At 37.9% G+C, this 18218-nt stretch overlaps 1 protein-coding gene across 1 annotated transcript in view; it reads left to right on the forward strand.

Annotated features, from left to right (window-relative positions):
• The window catches only part of Alk (Anaplastic lymphoma kinase), a 714232-nt gene that overhangs the window by 586750 nt on the left and 109264 nt on the right, over positions 1 to 18218 (forward strand). Inside the window, exons 13-14 of the mRNA XM_083111550.1 lie at positions 2337 to 2496; positions 17733 to 17883. Of these exons, the coding sequence (XP_082967676.1) occupies positions 2337 to 2496; positions 17733 to 17883 (311 nt within the window). The remainder of the gene's footprint in view (positions 1 to 2336; positions 2497 to 17732; positions 17884 to 18218) is intronic.

Raw genomic sequence — 18218 nt, forward strand, 5'->3', positions numbered from 1 at the left:
GTAGAGTTGACTTCCTCGATTTTCTCTGTTAGTCCTTGCACTTCCCTTTACATTTCCTGTTTTAATGAACGTGTTGGTAATTTGCAGGACTCGGCAACTTCAGCTAATTCCTTCCGTAACGATGTACTCAATTCGTGGAAGTCAAGGTTGAGTAGTTGCTGTGAATTTTGAATTTCCTGTTGAGATTCTCTTAGTTTTGTAAATTCTAGCTCTTGGGTTTCCATGATTTTTGTAAATTCCATCTGTTGTGACTCGTTGATTTTCCTTAACTCTGCAAGCAGATCACACATTTGAAAAGTAACATTATTTTGCCCCGTTGACGTCTCGGCCAACACAGAAGGACGAATGTTAATTTCTTGAACATTTTCCTGACTTAGTTTCCATTGCACGAAAACTACAATACTGAACGAATCATAAGATGGATCACAATCTTTACAGAATTAATTTTTATTTAACTGATATAACTCCCAATGCTTATCGAACGAACCCAAACATTGTAAATTATACCAATAGCCACAATTTTCACAAGCTACCAACCTTTCCTTATCGGTATCTTTGCAGCACTTCACCATATTCATGGCACCATTTCTATTTTGCGATTCATCAGGTTCATCACCACAATTGATATATCTAGCTGTAAAACTTTTTTTGTTCTTAGATTATAAGGATTACTCGATGCGTATATAATAGAAATTTATGTACAAACCAGATTTACAAGAACAATGGTGTAAGTGAACACTTCAATCACTTAGGCAAAACACATCACTCAAGATCGTGCTGATAACGTTCTTCAATACTGGACCACCTATTATACTGTGACGATCACTGGTCAATCATTTGCACGATTAGAATTAGTTCATAAAGATTTCAAATTATAACACGAAGGTGAAGGTACAACTTCTATGGGTCTAAGAATTATTAAAATACAACCATTACCACATACGACTATTGATTTTCGTTGCTATGGCAACGTTAGAATTCCAAATATTACTTCATTTATACAGCTTTTAGCTCAATAAATAACATAAAACATAATTAACGTTGTACAAAGTAGTTATTATACATTTTTTAAACCTTTAATATAAAGTGATTTGTATAATATGAGATTAATAATATCAATAAACATATAATTATATTGTGCGGATCCACAGGTTCGTCACAAGTTTCACATTTAATGTTCATTTTAATAAGTACGTTTATAACTATATTTTGTCTTGCAATATCTTCATTTCCCAATTACACATGTTATATTTACAAGGGGCTAATTTTGGCTAATTTAATCTTTAATTTATTTATTAGTCAAAGAAATACCTTTACAAAATGTGAATATTATTTGGAGCTTCAAGAGGTCTCACTATGGTTCAAATTTCAGATTCTTCCTGTCCCCAATTTGGCATACAGGGCTTAAATTTTTTTCAGAATTTTAATTTTGGTGAGCTTATGGAAGAAGGGGGTTCCAGGGACCTCATATTTTTCGTTATTTTCGGATTTCACAGTAAACCTAAGAAATATGGTAAATTTGTTTTGACCTCTTTATTGTTATTTTGTACCCCAAGGATGGGGAATTATGAGACAGTATCGGATTCATTGTAGTATAGCGTAAAAACTACTAATGAGAGATAAAATATGGTAATAAACAAAAGGAAAAAGTATATATTCCTGAAGAAAGTTGTTTTTTAATTGTAGAAGATAAGTTACAGCAAATTTCATAAACGTCTGAGAATGCTAATGTCACCACATGTGAAGATTGTCCCAAATCTTAATTATACTAACGTGTTCCATTGTTCTTTGAAAAAAAAGCTGAGAATGCAAGTTATAGACATTAAACCTAATGCGCGTAACAGCAGTTGCTGAATAATCTCATTTATGGACAGTTCATTATTGAACCCATACTTTTGTTAAAATATGACAATAGATATGTTTTACAGTTGCCATGAAAACAATAAAGATTAAGTTATCATCTAGAGTTGACAGAAACAATGGTCTTGTACAGGATTCTCTTACAAATATTATTCAATATAGAAAGGTGTTCCTAAAGGATATTGGTATTAACATATCAGACTTTCACTAACTACTCTTGTTAGCTGTTGACTATACTATTCTCTAGTTCTAGTTTATAAACTATATTATAACTGAAAAATCGTGATTGTGAGATTTTGAGTTGTACATTTTTAAAAAAGTGCAGAGTGAAATGGTTAAACATTTCCTTTCAGTGTTCAAATTTTATACATATATATAATATCATATTAATTTAGACTACTATTTTATCTGTTTTACTGTACTTACAGGTATTCGTAAAATTTAATATTGAACCAGACTTTCAAATTTTCTTATAGGCTACACTTTTGGTACTTGCGGAGCAGAAGGTCGTTTAGGACCTGAGCCAGGCAAATGCCACGAATCTTATAAGGGGAAAAATTTCAATGTCACTGTCTTGACACAGAAGAAGTACGAAGGAATTCAGATGTGGACTGTTCCAGAAAGCGGATGGTACACGTGAGTAGCTCATTTGCATTACTATAAAATACTGTAATCTGAAATATGCTTAAATGTGTCATGTTAAGTTTTATCTGAACACCGGTAAACAAAATTATAAATATGTGCTATTAAATAAGTATTATTATATTATCTATAATTAAGAACCGTGGTAGTGGCGGCTGGTTGGTTTGTTGGTTGGTTGGTTGTCAGTAGGTTTGATGGCAGACGGGAGACACTAGTTATATTCCTGGGGTGGGTGATCTCTGTGGGAATTCTCTAGAAAATGTTCCAGCGTAAAGCGGCTCTGGGGTTCATCCAGCCTCTATGAAATGAGTATCTGGGGAGCGTGGTATTGATCGCATCACCTCGACAGTGAACGAGATCGTGAGTGTCTGACCCCTGCCTCCTCTCACTTTAATATGCTTTAATAGCGGGTTGCAATATACATGGAAACGCTTTACGTTTCTCCTTCACTGTACAAATGAAAAGAAACTGTTTTGGTCATCATAAACCACACCAGCTAAATAGTGACCTTCGTTTATGAACATGGAAACTTAGATGATACACTCCAGGCTGAACACAAAGTCCTTTTACTCCTGTAATAAAGAAACAAATGTAACGTAATTTACAGCAGTATTTGTTGGAAAGTTAAAATGGATTTGACATAATCTTCTGTGATAAAATCTCTAAGTACCCAAAGGCTCAGGGTGTGCAGTCATTCTCACGACGAAGGATAACACCCCGCCAAGTTATATGCGGCATTTTTCTTAGTATAGTTGGCGTAATACGAATGAAGGAAAGTCTCGCAGCATCTTCGAGTTCATGGACGGTACCATAACGATGTCGTGCAACGATGGCCTTTATGGATCCACAAAGATAAGATATCGCATGTAGTGAGATCAGGGCCTCGTGCTGGCCAGGCGAAGTGGCATTGATAGCACAGGTAGGTGGCCCACTGCTATATCTCTACTGTCTCGAAGAATCTGCATTGTTTTTCTCTGGTTGAAAGTCTACCACTTCTTTCCTATTCCTTTACATTACCTGTGGAAGTGTTTATTTCAGAGGAGCATCCCGTTGTAAATGATGAAGGAAGTCAGTACGCACTTCTTCAATACTTCTTCCTGTTTGAATCCTTCCATGCAACCAACAACTAACAATGACACGTTCTTCAATAGTGCAATTAGAAGTATCAGCCATCGTTTAGTTTATATTATCTGAAACGGAAATAAAAATGTGTTTATTATTATTTATATAGGGATAACGGGACTTTTTGGTCACCCTGTAGATTATCCGTTACAAATGTGTAGTTCTCATATTGTTGTAGGTGGCATGGGCGTTGTCAGATATTTTCATATGGATGGTCAGGTCATTGATAAAATGTGAGTAGTAGAAATATAATAATAATAATAATAATTATTATTATTATTATGCTTATGATTACTTTCACATAAAACGAATAATCATTACAAAAATTATAAACAAATTTTATTAAAATATTATTATTATCCTTGGGGAGACTCATCCACCAGATGAGTGAATTTCCAGTTCAACTATTACTCCTTATTCTTTTTCTTATCGTGCAGTTGGTATAGTTATTCTGTGTTGTTAATAATTTTAGACACTTCGTTCAAGCAAACGCTTTAAAAATTATGAGGAAATTGTATTCTTAGTATTCATAGTGGTTACGTCATTTGACCTTTCCCATAAAACTCTGAAATCATTCATTCTTTGGTTAAATGGTTGAACATGAAAGGAAGGTGTTTTTTGTATTTTCCACTCCCTTTTTTTAGATTTAACGAATCTCTTGCTTCGTTATTCTTTTCGATTACTAACTAACTGAAATTTCTTTGTGTTATTGACAATAAAAGAAATAGGCTTTCTGATTTTTTGTAACTTGAAATGAAGGATGCCAATTTCCATGAGGAAGAGGGGGGGCTCCAGTGACCTGTTCGACCCCCTCCCGACGCCCATGATTGGGGGTGTAAAATCACCCTTGCCTACAATGAATCGCCACAAATGCTTGAGTCTAGTTAGCAGGATATCCCTGTTATTACGCACAACTGCAACTTGTCGCCCCGTTAAGAAGATTGACTATCGACGATACTTATTTGGCAACACTGGTGAAGTCTCCTCGTGTGTCTTGCTTCGGCCTTCGTGGCCCGCCGAAACGGCACCACTCGGGCACGGAGGGATTCACTCGATTTCCAAGAAGCCGCAAAGGACGGCTTCCGTGACCAGCTTGGAGAAAATATCCTCGACCTTCTCTGCCTGCCCCGGTCGTAGCGTTAACATTCACAACGTGGAGCGTTGGAGTTCTTCGTACTGTTGACGTTATTTTTACCACGTACTTTGAATATTTCTTCCTGCGTTCAACGCACAGTGCAATGTGCTGAACTTGCCTAAGACCATAAGCTATTGTTATATTCCGTTAACCTCAGTTGAGAAATTGTAGGTTTCGGGAGAGAGAACTTGTGTAATTTTTCGAATCCTAACGATATCTGAAGAATATTCTGTTTGTATTTCTGCTCATATTACTTCGCTTTCTATTATGCTACAGTTCTCTAAAGAACTGGAGTTTCACAATATAAAAGAAATTATGCCCACAATATGTCATGACATTATTGAATAATCTGATCCATTAAGCTTATAGATAAAACATAAAATAGAAACCAGTGACACATATTTCCTGCACACACAATGCACTCATGCGAATGCATACTTTATGTATACGTAACAGCCAATAATAAAGTACTGCGCCGACCTCCGTTGTGGAGTGGTTAGCACAGCGCTTTGCGATGCCAGGTGTTTTTGGTTCGAATCCCAGGATTGGACATGGGTGTTTTTGTGTGGTTCCCTTTATCAATTTCATCATATCGTCACTCACCCTCATCGTCGCGATTAACCAAAAATAGCAGGAAAGCAACGTAAAATAAAATAATTCAATTCAATGAAGCACAGTAGTTTACGACCTGAGAACTGAGTAAAACTACCCAACTTTTCCGTGAACATCATCACACATTGTAAACGGAATGCACAAAATAACGAAAAGAGCTCAGTTGATTGAGTTATGTGCCAAAAAGACAATGGAAACCCTTCCGGTAACTCACATTTTTTAAAAAAAAGTACCAAAAGGAAATAATAAAGTCGCACGCATGATTATTGGGTGTACCAATATCTGTCGCCTGGTAATCAGGGCGGTCGTGGTCCACTGTAAACAAGTCCCGTTTAGCCTATCTGAGTATAAAATGGACTCGAACTTTGATTTTTGTAAACATTACCTTCGTCAAAAGTTATTCCTGAAGAGTCCACTGCAACCCTTTGAAATATACACAGCTATACTAAAGTTGTATTTCAGCCTTTTTATCAAATGATGCAGAGAAGACACAATTGCTTTTTCCTACTCTAAGTACTGATATTTTTCTCTTTCTGAATTAATATTTGCGACCTGATAAATTATTCATTTCGTTTTAGAGTATTATTGTGGCTATTCGAGAAAAAGGTCTGGAATTTTTCCGAGACGTAAGTTTGTCCGATTCTATTTCATTCTACTCCATCTTCTTCTTTATACACGAGGGTGTTCGTTCCCATGGAATATATAACATCGACTCTCAGAACAAGTACATCACCTAGTTTAATGCTTTATTTGTTATTCCCAAGAATAACCAACGTTTCCACATAATTCACATGAGTCTTTCTCAAGAGCTATAATGGAAAGTTAAGCTTGCTCGATGGCAGAGCGCATTAGGTAGTCGATTTTTTATTTATCCCTTCATCATATTATCATCGCCCATCACCAGCGTCGTAATTAGCCAAAGTGGCAAAAAATCAACATAAAATAACAAAACTACATGAACATACACACAGATTCACTGCAACAATGCAGTTTTTGTTGTTTGTTCTAATATTAATGTGACAATCTTCAGAATTATGTTTTTAGTTACATCACAGATAACGTTTATTTGTGGTTACATTTTGAAGTATACAATAATTAATATCGTATAGTTTGTTGAATTATTGGTAAACAGTTGTAGTATACAACAATTAATATCGTATAATTTATATAATAATTGGTAAACAGTTTGTAGTATACAACAATGAATATCGTATAATTTGTTGAATTATTGGTAAACAGTTCGTAGTATTCAGCAGTGAATATCGTATAATTTGTTGGATTATTGGTAAACAGTTTGTAGTATTCAACAATGAATATCGTATAATTTGTTGAATGATTGGTAAACAGTTTGTAGTATTCAACAATGAATATCGTATAATTTGTTGAATGATTGGTAAACAGTTTGTAGTATACAACAATGAATATCGTATAATTTGTTGAATGATTGGTAAACAGTTTGTCGTATACAACAATGAATATCGTATAATTTGTTGAATGATTGGTAAACAGTTTGTCGTATACAACAATGAATATCGTATAATTTGTTGAATGATTGGTAAACAGTTTGTCGTATACAACAATGAATATCGTATAATTTGTTGAATGATTGGTAAACAGTTTGTCGTATACAACAATGAATATCGTATAATTTGTTGAATGATTGGTAAACAGTTTGTCGTATACAACAATGAATATCGTATAATTTGTTGAATGATTGGTAAACAGTTTGTCGTATACAACAATGAATATCGTATAATTTGTTGAATGATTGGTAAACAGTTTGTCGTATACAACAATGAATATCGTATAATTTGTTGAATGATTGGTAAACAGTTTGTCGTATACAACAATGAATATCGTATAATTTGTTGAATGATTGGTAACCAGAACAGCAAGAGCACTTTATTATTTATTATTACAAATTATACTCCTGACTCGATCGATGTTATAATAACGGTAATAGTAATTACTTTTGTAAATATTACATCACGATTTGGGGAGTTCACACTTTGTTAGTCAGTAGTAGTGTGTAAAGTCTCTGTTGGCATCGATCCAACCGCTAGCTGTTGCTTGTTACAACCTTAGCCGTTGTATTAGGGATGAGTGGGTAGAAGATATTTAAATGTGATAGATTAAAGTATCACCATATTGTTCACTTTTCATTCATTAAAATGTGTCAATATGAAAGTCTCCTCAACAGCTGTGAAGTACCGAAATTTCAGGTACTGAATTTTTTTCAGAATCTGTATCAGAATACTAGTGTGTGTTTAAAATACTCATTCATACTAGCCTCTACTAGTTGACTGACTGTCTTTTCACTCATGCGTTTAGTTTGTTACAAAGTGCAACATCGAGTCTACTTCGTTGATTTGGTGTCACGTAGTGTATTTGATGTCTGCACCGTTTGCACTAAGTTCTGGAGTGGTGTACGGTGTGGTATATGATCACGTGATGCGTGCTAACCAATCAAATGCACGTTGAAAGCAGTAGTTGAATCTTCTGAACTTGAACACCGCTAAATCTCTACTTGGTTGAACACAATTTCTTTGCATCTTAAATTCTTAAATTTCAACCACATGTTCATATTAGCGCCTGTGTGCGCCAATTTCAAAAAAACTTTTCTTTATGAATTTTGAAAATAGAATGTGGCCGCGGTGGCTCAGTCGGTAACGCGTCTGACTACCATGCTCAAGGTCCCGGGTTCGATCCCCGGCCGGTTCAAATCCGGGAACTTTTCTAACGGTGGAAGCGGCCCCGGCGCCCAGCGTCGAATAACATGGGTACCTGGGGGAAACCCTGGGGGGTAAAGGCGGTCAGGGGCGTGATGCTGATCACATCACCCCCACTCACGACCGGATCAAGAAAGTGTGGGGCGTTACCCCCACACCCCCTATACGCCTTCATGGCGTGGTGCTATGCACAGGGGAACACTTTACCTTTTTTAGCCTAAAAGTAATGCATGTTTATAAAAATTGCAACAAGATATTTGTCATTTAGAAATGTGGTTATAGAGCTTCTTGTCGAACTTTGCCGTGCATGTTATTAGAATTTCAATTTTTTATGGCCATTTCATTTATTGGGAGAGAAATTCGTATTTCAATAGAAATTAGATAATTAGTGAAATACAACAGGGTTCCATGATAATTTTCGTTCAGGTGGCAACACTGTGGCTGTGTAATGGAGGAGAACGGGCAGAAGCCACATCTTGGTCTCGGCAAAGAAACTCTGGGGTGCGGCGAAGCGTAGAGCGTCGGACGCGTTTCTATCTCCACAATTAATTACAACCGAAGGCAATCTCACACGCATCAATGCCACTGCTCTAGCCATCGGAAGTGGTTATGCATCGCCTTCGGTAAGAACCTAACCCTTTTCTCTGAATCTGTGTAGAAATATTGCCACAGGGTCTGCTGGGAAAAGAATACAAATATACATCGGTTTGTTCACCTCGTGTTTAATTTAACGTCCTTATATAATATTTACTTTGCTGCCCCCCTAAGTAATGCTTATGATATTTGGATTTGAAAAAAATTGATTGATTGATTTGTAGTTTTAAGTCCACTTTATGCACAGAAAGGCTAATCGAGACTGGACCTACAATTGAAAGTAGGATCCGAACCACTACGTGCATCCACTGGGTATCGAACCCGGGACACCTTGATTACAAGGTGATGACGCTACCACTGCGCCATCGGGGAGGCCCAGGATTTGAAAAAAATATGAAGGGACGTCTTTGTGAATGGAAAATTAACTTTATTCAACCACGGGAATGTTCCCGAACCATTAAAACGTCATGGGTTTTCTTGAAAACAAGAACTTGGCATTTCTGTAACCTAAAACTGTATTGTCCATGGAAACTCAAGACATTTTGACAAGTAGAAATTACAGTCTGAGACACGGCATTAGGTGTCAGGCGGAATTTGCGTTGTTGCCACATCACAGATGCTCACAACTAGATTTCTTGCGAGGTTTACAACAGTATAAGTTATCTTTGAAATCTGCCTTTGTAAAATTAAATTACATCAATATTTGTTGGAAAAATAAGTAATGACAACGGTCTCTTTCTCACTGGAGGAAGGATCGCCTCGTGCAGTAGACAGCACTGCATGGTGAACGTTGCGACATAGTGTGCGCGATCCAGAGACACTTGCCCTTTGCTCCCTCTTCCTTCTCCATATATGCCACCAGATCCACACAGACCTCTTGCCAAGCCCTCTTATGTTGAGGTGGCTGATATAGTCTACATTACCTTTTACACATATATCTGAAATGAATATTAACATAATTGTAATTTCTTCCAGGGTTTTCTGCCCAACTTATTACCGTAGGCTTCAGGTATGCAACTCTTATGAAGTTGTATTTTCCCACGTGTACTTGTCTGAGTGGGTGCTTGTTTGTTTGAGTTGGGTTTATCAAGTCCACTTTTATGCACATATAGGCTAATCTGGACTGGACCTACAGTTTAAAGTGGGAGCCGAACTACTATCCAATGTGCCCCAACCGGGTATCGAACCCGGGACCCCTTCATTACAAGGCGACGACGTTACCAGTCTGGTTGGGTGCAAATTCGTGTTGAGAGAGGTTGTTTGGATTCCTACCAAGCATAACACAGCCCTGCATTTTGTGGAACAAATTCGGATGATTTCAAATCAATAGGTGATTTTGGAAGTATTTTGAATGCTGATCACGAAAATGACATCCATTTTTCCCATGACGTCAGGATTTTTCACAATTTTACAATCAAAATTCTCATATTCGCCATTACATTACATATATTGCCTATCGCAACAAAGTAAATTTATGCAAGGGAAATTTAGATTGTTTCCAAATGAATAAGTGATTCTGAAAGAATTTTGAGTTCTGATCACGGAAATTACATCCACTTTTTCCCATCACGTCAGGATCTTTCACAATTTCATAATCAAAATTCTCATATTCGCCATTACATTACACCTATTACACAACACGACAATATAAATTTAAGCAACGGGAATTTCGGTTGTTTACAAACCAATCGGTGATTCTGGAAATATTGTGAATGCTGATCACGCACATGACATCCATTCCCCCCCCCCCCCATCATTTCAGGATTTGTCACAATTTTGCAATCAAAATTCTCATATTTGCCATTCCATTACGCCTATTACAGAACGCAATAAAATAAATTTAAACAACTGACATTTTGGTTATTTACAAGCCAATAGTAGATTCTGGAAGTATCTTGAATGCCGATGGCGGATACGACATAAATTTCTTCCCATCATGTCAGGATTTTCCCGTAGATCAGGATTTTTCTCCACGTCATTAAGTTCAATCAACCCACCATCTTACAACATTGAGTTTTGGACATTTTCTGAAGGAATGTTTTATGAGGTATTTCGAAAATGGAACTTACGTAATCATAGTTTACAATTTTTATGCCAGTGTTTCTTGTGAAGAAAGAATGTGGATTAAATGCTTACTATTCTATGTTCACTCGTAGTTCAAATTGGAGGATTTGTATTGTAGAAAACCAATATTTTAATACCATCTAAACAAAGCCATCTCTTGAGGAAATAAGGAACTACACATTTTATTGTGAAATTAAGGCAGTTTATACGTATATTGCTGTTTTATGAAAAAACTAGTGATGGGTAAAAATGGATTTCATTTTTGAAATCAGCATGCTGAAATTATTAAGAGGCGACAGTCATTTGCGAGTCATCCAATCCCATGCAGGTGTAATATAATAAAATATTTTCTCTTGGGTTTCAAAGTTACTACCTTTCCCATGCCACAACTGGATATCGAGATATGTTATATTTCATGAATTACACCAGTATACAAGTAATCTGATTATTGCCAACTCGCCTAGCCGATTCGCTTCAAGTCAATATGGTGTTGAATGGTGTAACAACGAAGACGCAACATGATGATTGGATTTATACGGACGATCTAGGTTTCATATGTAAATGTAAACAATTGATCTGGTTTTCAAAACTTATTGAATCATTACGTAGAAAATTTTCAGCGAAAGATTCAGACTCGACCAAGATTCGAACCCGGGTCCCTGGCATACAGTGCCATTGCTCTACACGAGCTACCTTGCCCGTTTATTCGCTGTCGCTGTTTTACCTGTGTGGAGGGGCGAGGCCGGGCCTGCTCGGTAGTCTCCTCTTAATTATGCTACAGATTTGTTTATCATTTAATATGTGAGTGTAAGTTGCTCGATCAGTGATCCAACTTTTTTATTTGCTTTGCTTATGAGAGATCTTTTCTCTTAACCTTGAATTAAAAGTTTACATAAAACATACCAGTTCAAAAGGAGAGGAGAAATGTGTAATAAAACCGAAAGGATATGATTGAGCACAGAAAAACAGTAAATTTCATCGGTAGATGTCACCACATGCGGTCACAATCTGCTTTTTTCCCGTTGTTAAATGCGGATTTCAAGCGCTGATTAGAGGTTTCAGATACGTTCAACCACATCCAATTAAACTTGACAAAAAGTACTTTTCATCAGAGAGCCGCAACAAGATACATTTTTTCGCTGGAATTTTCGACCGATCTATATCCTATTTCGTTCTCCGGTTCACAAATCAAATTTTGGTCGTTATGTAGGTCGAGTGACGTGTACGTGAAAATTCTAATCTATGTTGCGATTAAAGGATATCATTGGCTGAGAGAGAGAAACAACAACAAAAAAAAATCACCTGTCGTTCTCGTTTAACTACATAGATATCACTAACTACAAGATTTAAATATGTATATTGATTGCATTGTGGACTTCCTTCTAAAATGTGCACATGATGTGCACCCTATATGATAGTGTTTGTTTTTTTTCGGTAACTCTAGTTCAAATTTATGTTATTTTCAAGTTTATAGAATTTACTACGGTCAAGAGAACTAACTATTGCTCGCACGAAAAGATACGAGGACTCCCGGGCTACAACTTCTTGAGTTGTCCAATGATTTTCGTCTCGCTCATTTTTCTTTCTCTCTCTCTCTCTCTCTCACTTCTCTCTCTCACTTCTGTCTCTCTCCATTCTCTGTCTTCTTTTGTCTCTCCCTGTGTGTCTCTCTTCTCCCTCTGTATTCCCTCTCTCTTTTCTTTCTCTGTCTTGTCTCTCTCTATCTTCTCTTGCTCTATTCTCTTCCCCTCTCTTGTCTAATGTCGTCTCTCTCTCTCTCTATCTCTATCTCCATCTCCCTGTGTCTTCTGTCTCCCCTATCGCTCACTCTCTCTCTCTCTTCCCCTAACTTCTGTCTCTCTTCTGTCTGATTGTCTTCCTCTCTCTTTCTCTCTCTCTCTCTCTCTCTCTCTCTCTCACTCACTCTCTCATTATCGTAAATTGTCGAACATGCCGCTCCAAGTTAATATTGAGCATGTTACGAACGCATGGAATGTTCACATTGTAACTTTACTAGCTTCAATTAACGATAGGGTGCCTGATATCGTTAACTGCACAGGCAGTGACCCGCAGATTGTTGTAATTTGCGTTACACAAAGATCATATTCAGTGCATTTTAAAGGTTATTAAAATTTGAGTTTGTTTAGTTTCTGGTAATTGCTGAGATAACGGCATATTACCTCGTGATAATTGGCGTCTCGCATAAGTGAGAAATGGCTAATCGAGATAATTGGTGTTGCAATAAGCCAATTGTTGGAACCAAAATAGAACTTTGTGGTGTACAGAGATTTCAAATATCTACAGTTCCTTTAATGTCAGTTTTGAATTCATTTCTGTGATTCTCCTTACAATATTTTTTTCCTTCGTCAATGTATCAGTTTTTCATTCCATTAAATTTTGGCTTCAAGTTTAGTAGATTTTGAAAAATTGATAGGCCATGACAATTTTTGACAAAGTCAACTTTATACAATGAAGTTGATCTGGATTAAACCTACATTTCTACATGCAATGTGGACCATGTACCATATCCGAAATTGAACTTGAGAACATTAAGGGGGGTTCAGAGTACAATTGACATAACTCCATTCAAGACAGCTTTGAGAAAAAGGCACGTTTAAATAACTTAGTATGTTTAGCCATTTGAGCACAAACATGGTGATGCCTCTATGAGCAGGAATTTGAAACTTTGGAGATATTTACTTCGAACACTGAAATGTTGATACTTAACAGTTCTAAGTGATACATATAATTCCATTTAATGAAAAGTGGAGTTACGCTCTGAACCCCTCATTTGTTTGCAGTGCTATAGCCTATGATATTGCAGAAGCTAAACACGTCACGAAATCTTGGAGAATTAGATTTTACCCCCCCAATATTATATTATATGTTAATTGGCTGGACGTTTCTACTGGAAACTCCAATAGCCTTACACTTGGCCGCACTCAGGCACAATGTCCGGAGTCGTATGGGGACCCAAAACTACGAACAAGCTCCATCTTGGAAGTTCTGGCTTAACTGGAGATTCTTCGCAAGCACGAAACTTCTCTAGTTGGCTTCGTACCTTCCTCTGGTGGCTTTCTTCGGAACAAGCAGCGAAGTTTTCCGTTGTAAATGAGATAGAAATTCTGCCCTCAACATTGTTGACTTTTGCTCATCGTGTTTTCTACGACCCCAAGGTAAGAACGGGATGGACATTTGGAAAGAGTTGAGTTGGGTTGTTTATTGGATCCTGACTGAAATCTGATTAAACTGGGTTTAACTCTCAATACATGGAATCTGTCGATATCTCTATTCGCGTTTGACAACGCCGGGGGTTCACTGCACAGAACCACCTTGAACTCTGGCTACGAAGCAATCTTACAAATGAGTTAATTGCAAGCCAATTGTTCAGTATCCTTGACCTCCGTGGTGAAAAGTGTACATAATCTCTAAAACAATATTAAGTCGAAAAATATTATTTTGGGGGAATTTTTCTCACATTTCCAGTAACCTAATTATACGCTTCTAGCATTGCTCCTGTCGGTAACAAACTGATTTTGCAATGACTAAATGTCGACACATACAAATTTGTAAAACAAGATTATATGCGCTGTTAATTTTGATATACGAGGCGTATTTTTTAAGTAAGTACCGTTTTGATATGTACAAAAAACAAGTAAACTTTCTGTAACAATTTTATTGTTACATGAAAGACCACACCTTTATCTACTTTTCCACATAATTGCCACCAATATTAAGGCACTTATCATATCGAACAACAAGCTTTTGTATTCCGTCGTCATAGAAGTTTGCCGCCTGATTTGACAACCACTGCAACACGGCCGTTTTGAGGCTTGCGTCGTCATCGTGGCGCTGACCTCCGAGATGCTTCTTCAGTTGCAGAAACACGTGGTAGTTACTGGGCGCTAGATCTAGGCTGTATGGAGGATGATAAAACTGTTCCCAGCCAGCCAAATGATGCGATGAGATCTTGAGTTCGATTGGCCGCATGTGGACGGGCATTGTCATGCAGCAAAACTATCCCTTTACTCAGCATGCCGCGCCTTTTGTTTTGAATGGCACGGCGCAGTTTTTTTAAAGTATCACAATATGTTTCGGAATTTATTGTGCCACCACGAGGTAAAAAAATCAACAAGTAACACCCGCTTCCTGTCCAAAAACTCGGTACACATGATTTTCCGGACTGAAATTGTCTGCTTAAACTTCACTTTCTTGGGCGATGTTGAATGCCGCCATTCCATGGATTGTTGTTTTGTTTCGGGTGTAACGTAGGCCACCCATGTTTCATCGCCTGTGAAAATTTGGCTTAAGTACGCGTCACCTTCAGCTTCATAACGCACAAGAAAAGTCAAGGCGCTACCTAAACCTTTGCTTTCGTGCGCCTCAGTTAACATTTTTGGTACCCATCGTGAGCACAATTTTCGATAGTTTAAACGTTCGGTAACAATTTCGTAGATAACACTTCTTCAAACTTCAAGGAACTCCTCTGATAACGAAGAAATCGTGAAGCGTCTGTTCTCTTTCACTTTTTCGTCGACTTTCTGCACCAAATCGACAGTGATCACTGAGGGTCGCCCACTCCGTTCCTCGTCAAGAACATTATTTCGGCCATCTTTGAAAGCTCTTACCCATTTGCGTACCATTCCATCACTCATAATGTTTTGTCCGTACACTTCACAAATCTGACGGTGAATTTCAACTGCTTTCACGCCTTTATCACTAAGAAAACGAATAACAGCGCGTATTTCAAAGTCGGCGGGATTCTCAATCGGCGGAGGCATTTTAAATACGCAAAAGCAAATGTATACACGATCGATTGTTGCCGCAATGGCGTCTGTGGCTTGCCAACAAATGTAGGTACACAGTGCGCATGCATGGGACACCGACCGCAGCGCTGCAGCGGCGGAATTTCAAAACGGTACTTACTTTAAAAATACGCCGTATAAATTGGTATACCACTTTGGCGCTAGCATCGCTACCTGTCGCTGAACATGAAGCTACGTATGTTCAGAATTGAGGAAACTCAACTTGCGGAAAATTTCGTGTATTTTGAATCCAATGTAAGCTCAGTGATGCATGCTTTTGGTTCATGCTTGAACAAAGCTTTAACGTACCGCTGGGTACAAATTATAGGAAATGAAATCAAAATAAATGCACAGTGATTACCAATATGTTATTCATGAGAATATAAAGCTGCTATCCCCTGCTTATTGTAACATTTCATGAATGCATATGGAGGGAGGGGGGTTAGGTTCTCACACATTCAAGATCTTTATTTGTGGAGGTGGCGTGATCAGCACCACACTTCAGCCGCGTTATTCCAGGGGGCGGAGGCAGGATCTCTCACATTCAAAAATCTTTTGGAGGTGGTGTGATACCACACTTCAGCCGTCATTAATACGTACGTATTAATAATTTTACGTGAAATACAAAGCTCAGCTCTAGGAAGTGAACTATGAAACCTATAATCTCTATCCTTATTTATGTAAATAGGAAAGTAGTGATGCACTATTGGTGATGGTATCGTAGTGTAACGCTATGTGTTATAAAACTATTTTACGAATAATTTTCTGCTTTCCTTTACAAGTGTGTATTTTAGTTATTTTTCTGTGTTGCCTCCTGGATACATTACAATCAAAACAGATCACCTCATGGAAAGAAATGGGAAATCATTATTACAGTATGAAAGTATCCATGATGTATTTTGATCTTGCATACGTTTTTTTTTAATATCCTGCGAGTACAACACACAAGTGAAAACAAAATATAACGGGGCTGGTGGAGTTGTTGTTTTTGTGAAGGTCTGTAGGAATACACGCGTTCGATGTTCCTCCCCTGTCCTTATGTTTTCTCTGCGTTCGTCCATATGTAGATGCTAGGTTTTGTTGACTTCTTCTGCACCTTTATAGACAATACTCATGTAGTCTATAACGATTTGTTTATTGTATGTCACTACGAGTAGTAACTCTTTCACAAGATGATGTATCGGATGACTGAAATCGCGAATAGATTTTCTCGACCAATGAACTCATGCAAGGGAACGGGATTGTGTGGAAGGGAAAAAGCGACTGCAGCTACCAGCCTTTACAGCAGCGTGTACTGCCTCGCTCCACCAACACTATTTCTCCCCCGGCTCTACCGTCATGCGCGGCCTTGCTCCAGAGATTCCCGGGATGGAGCATATTTGTGAAGAGGAGAGAATATGGTGAACTTGGATAGCAGGCTTAACAGAAGGAAAGGGTACATTGATTTTCTTAAAAATCATCATCAGTTCTCCTGCTCATTTTTCAAACAGCAACATAAGAGCATGTTCTGAAATAATATCCACGGCTTTCTCATTCTCATTGGGTGGCGCGTGTTGAGCGCATCGAGTCTCCTCGTCGCTATTTTCTGGCTTTCCAGACCGGAGCCCGCTACTTCTTCTTGGGAAGTAGCTCCCCGATTGTCTTCGCTATCCTGAGCCAAGACCGAAATTTTGGAAGCTCCCCGGGTCCACTCGCACCAAAGGTGAGAGCGCTAACCATTCGGCTACGCGGAAGGACGTACAATAAACCAAAACATCTGCATCAACGTGGTGAGTTGCTTCGGTTTGATTCCCTTGAAATCAATTTGCAAACGTTCGTCCGTGCGATACTCACTCGTACGCGCCCATCTTTTTACGTACCCGGCATTCATTTTTACCGCAATTTATGTTACACCCTCGTACTAATGAAACTTTGAGATGTTCAATCGGATCTCAACCTCTTAAACTGGAAAGATAACCTTTCGAGTACCCGAAACTAATTTAAACACCTACGTTCTTCCCTTTGATTGTTAACGATTAAGCTAAGTAGGGCAACTTTAAGTCTAGGTATAATCTTCCTTCCATTAGCGTAGGAAGCCTATTCATCAACCGTAACTCAGCATGGCAAAGCCTTGCTTCTCTCCTAACCCTTGGCTCTCTGTTGAGTAACATCTCGTAAAATTTATTACAGGATAATAGCAAAGGGCGCAGCCGGAGGGAAGGGCAGAGAGAGCTTCCTAGGAACGAGCACGGGGGCCCTGGTGAGGACGGTGATAGAGCTGCAGGAAGGGGAGAGGCTCTACATGCTGATTGGCCAGAAAGGAAAGAGCCCCTGCTGGGACGTAAGTAAACATTGGATTTTACTCATTTCCGTATTTTAACTGAAAAATAACAAGCCTATAATTTCAGCAATTGTTGTTATTAATTTTAGTTATTATTATGAGAACTCTGTTTTTATGTAATTAAATATTTCATTCCAGTGTAGGTAGTAGCGTAAAAACTTAAAATGTCGACGAATTAATGTTTCATTTTTTATCAGCAGTTGTTGTTGTTAATTTTAATTATTATTAGAACTCGGATTTTATGTTATTAAATATTTCATTCCAGTGTAGGTACTAGCGTAAAAACTTAAAATGTCGACGAATTAATGTTTCATTTTTACATATTTCAACATATT

The sequence above is a fragment of the Lepisma saccharinum genome, chromosome 25, assembly GCF_977018435.1.
Source record: "Lepisma saccharinum chromosome 25, izLepSacc3.1, whole genome shotgun sequence".
NCBI lineage: Eukaryota > Metazoa > Arthropoda > Insecta > Zygentoma > Lepismatidae > Lepisma > Lepisma saccharinum.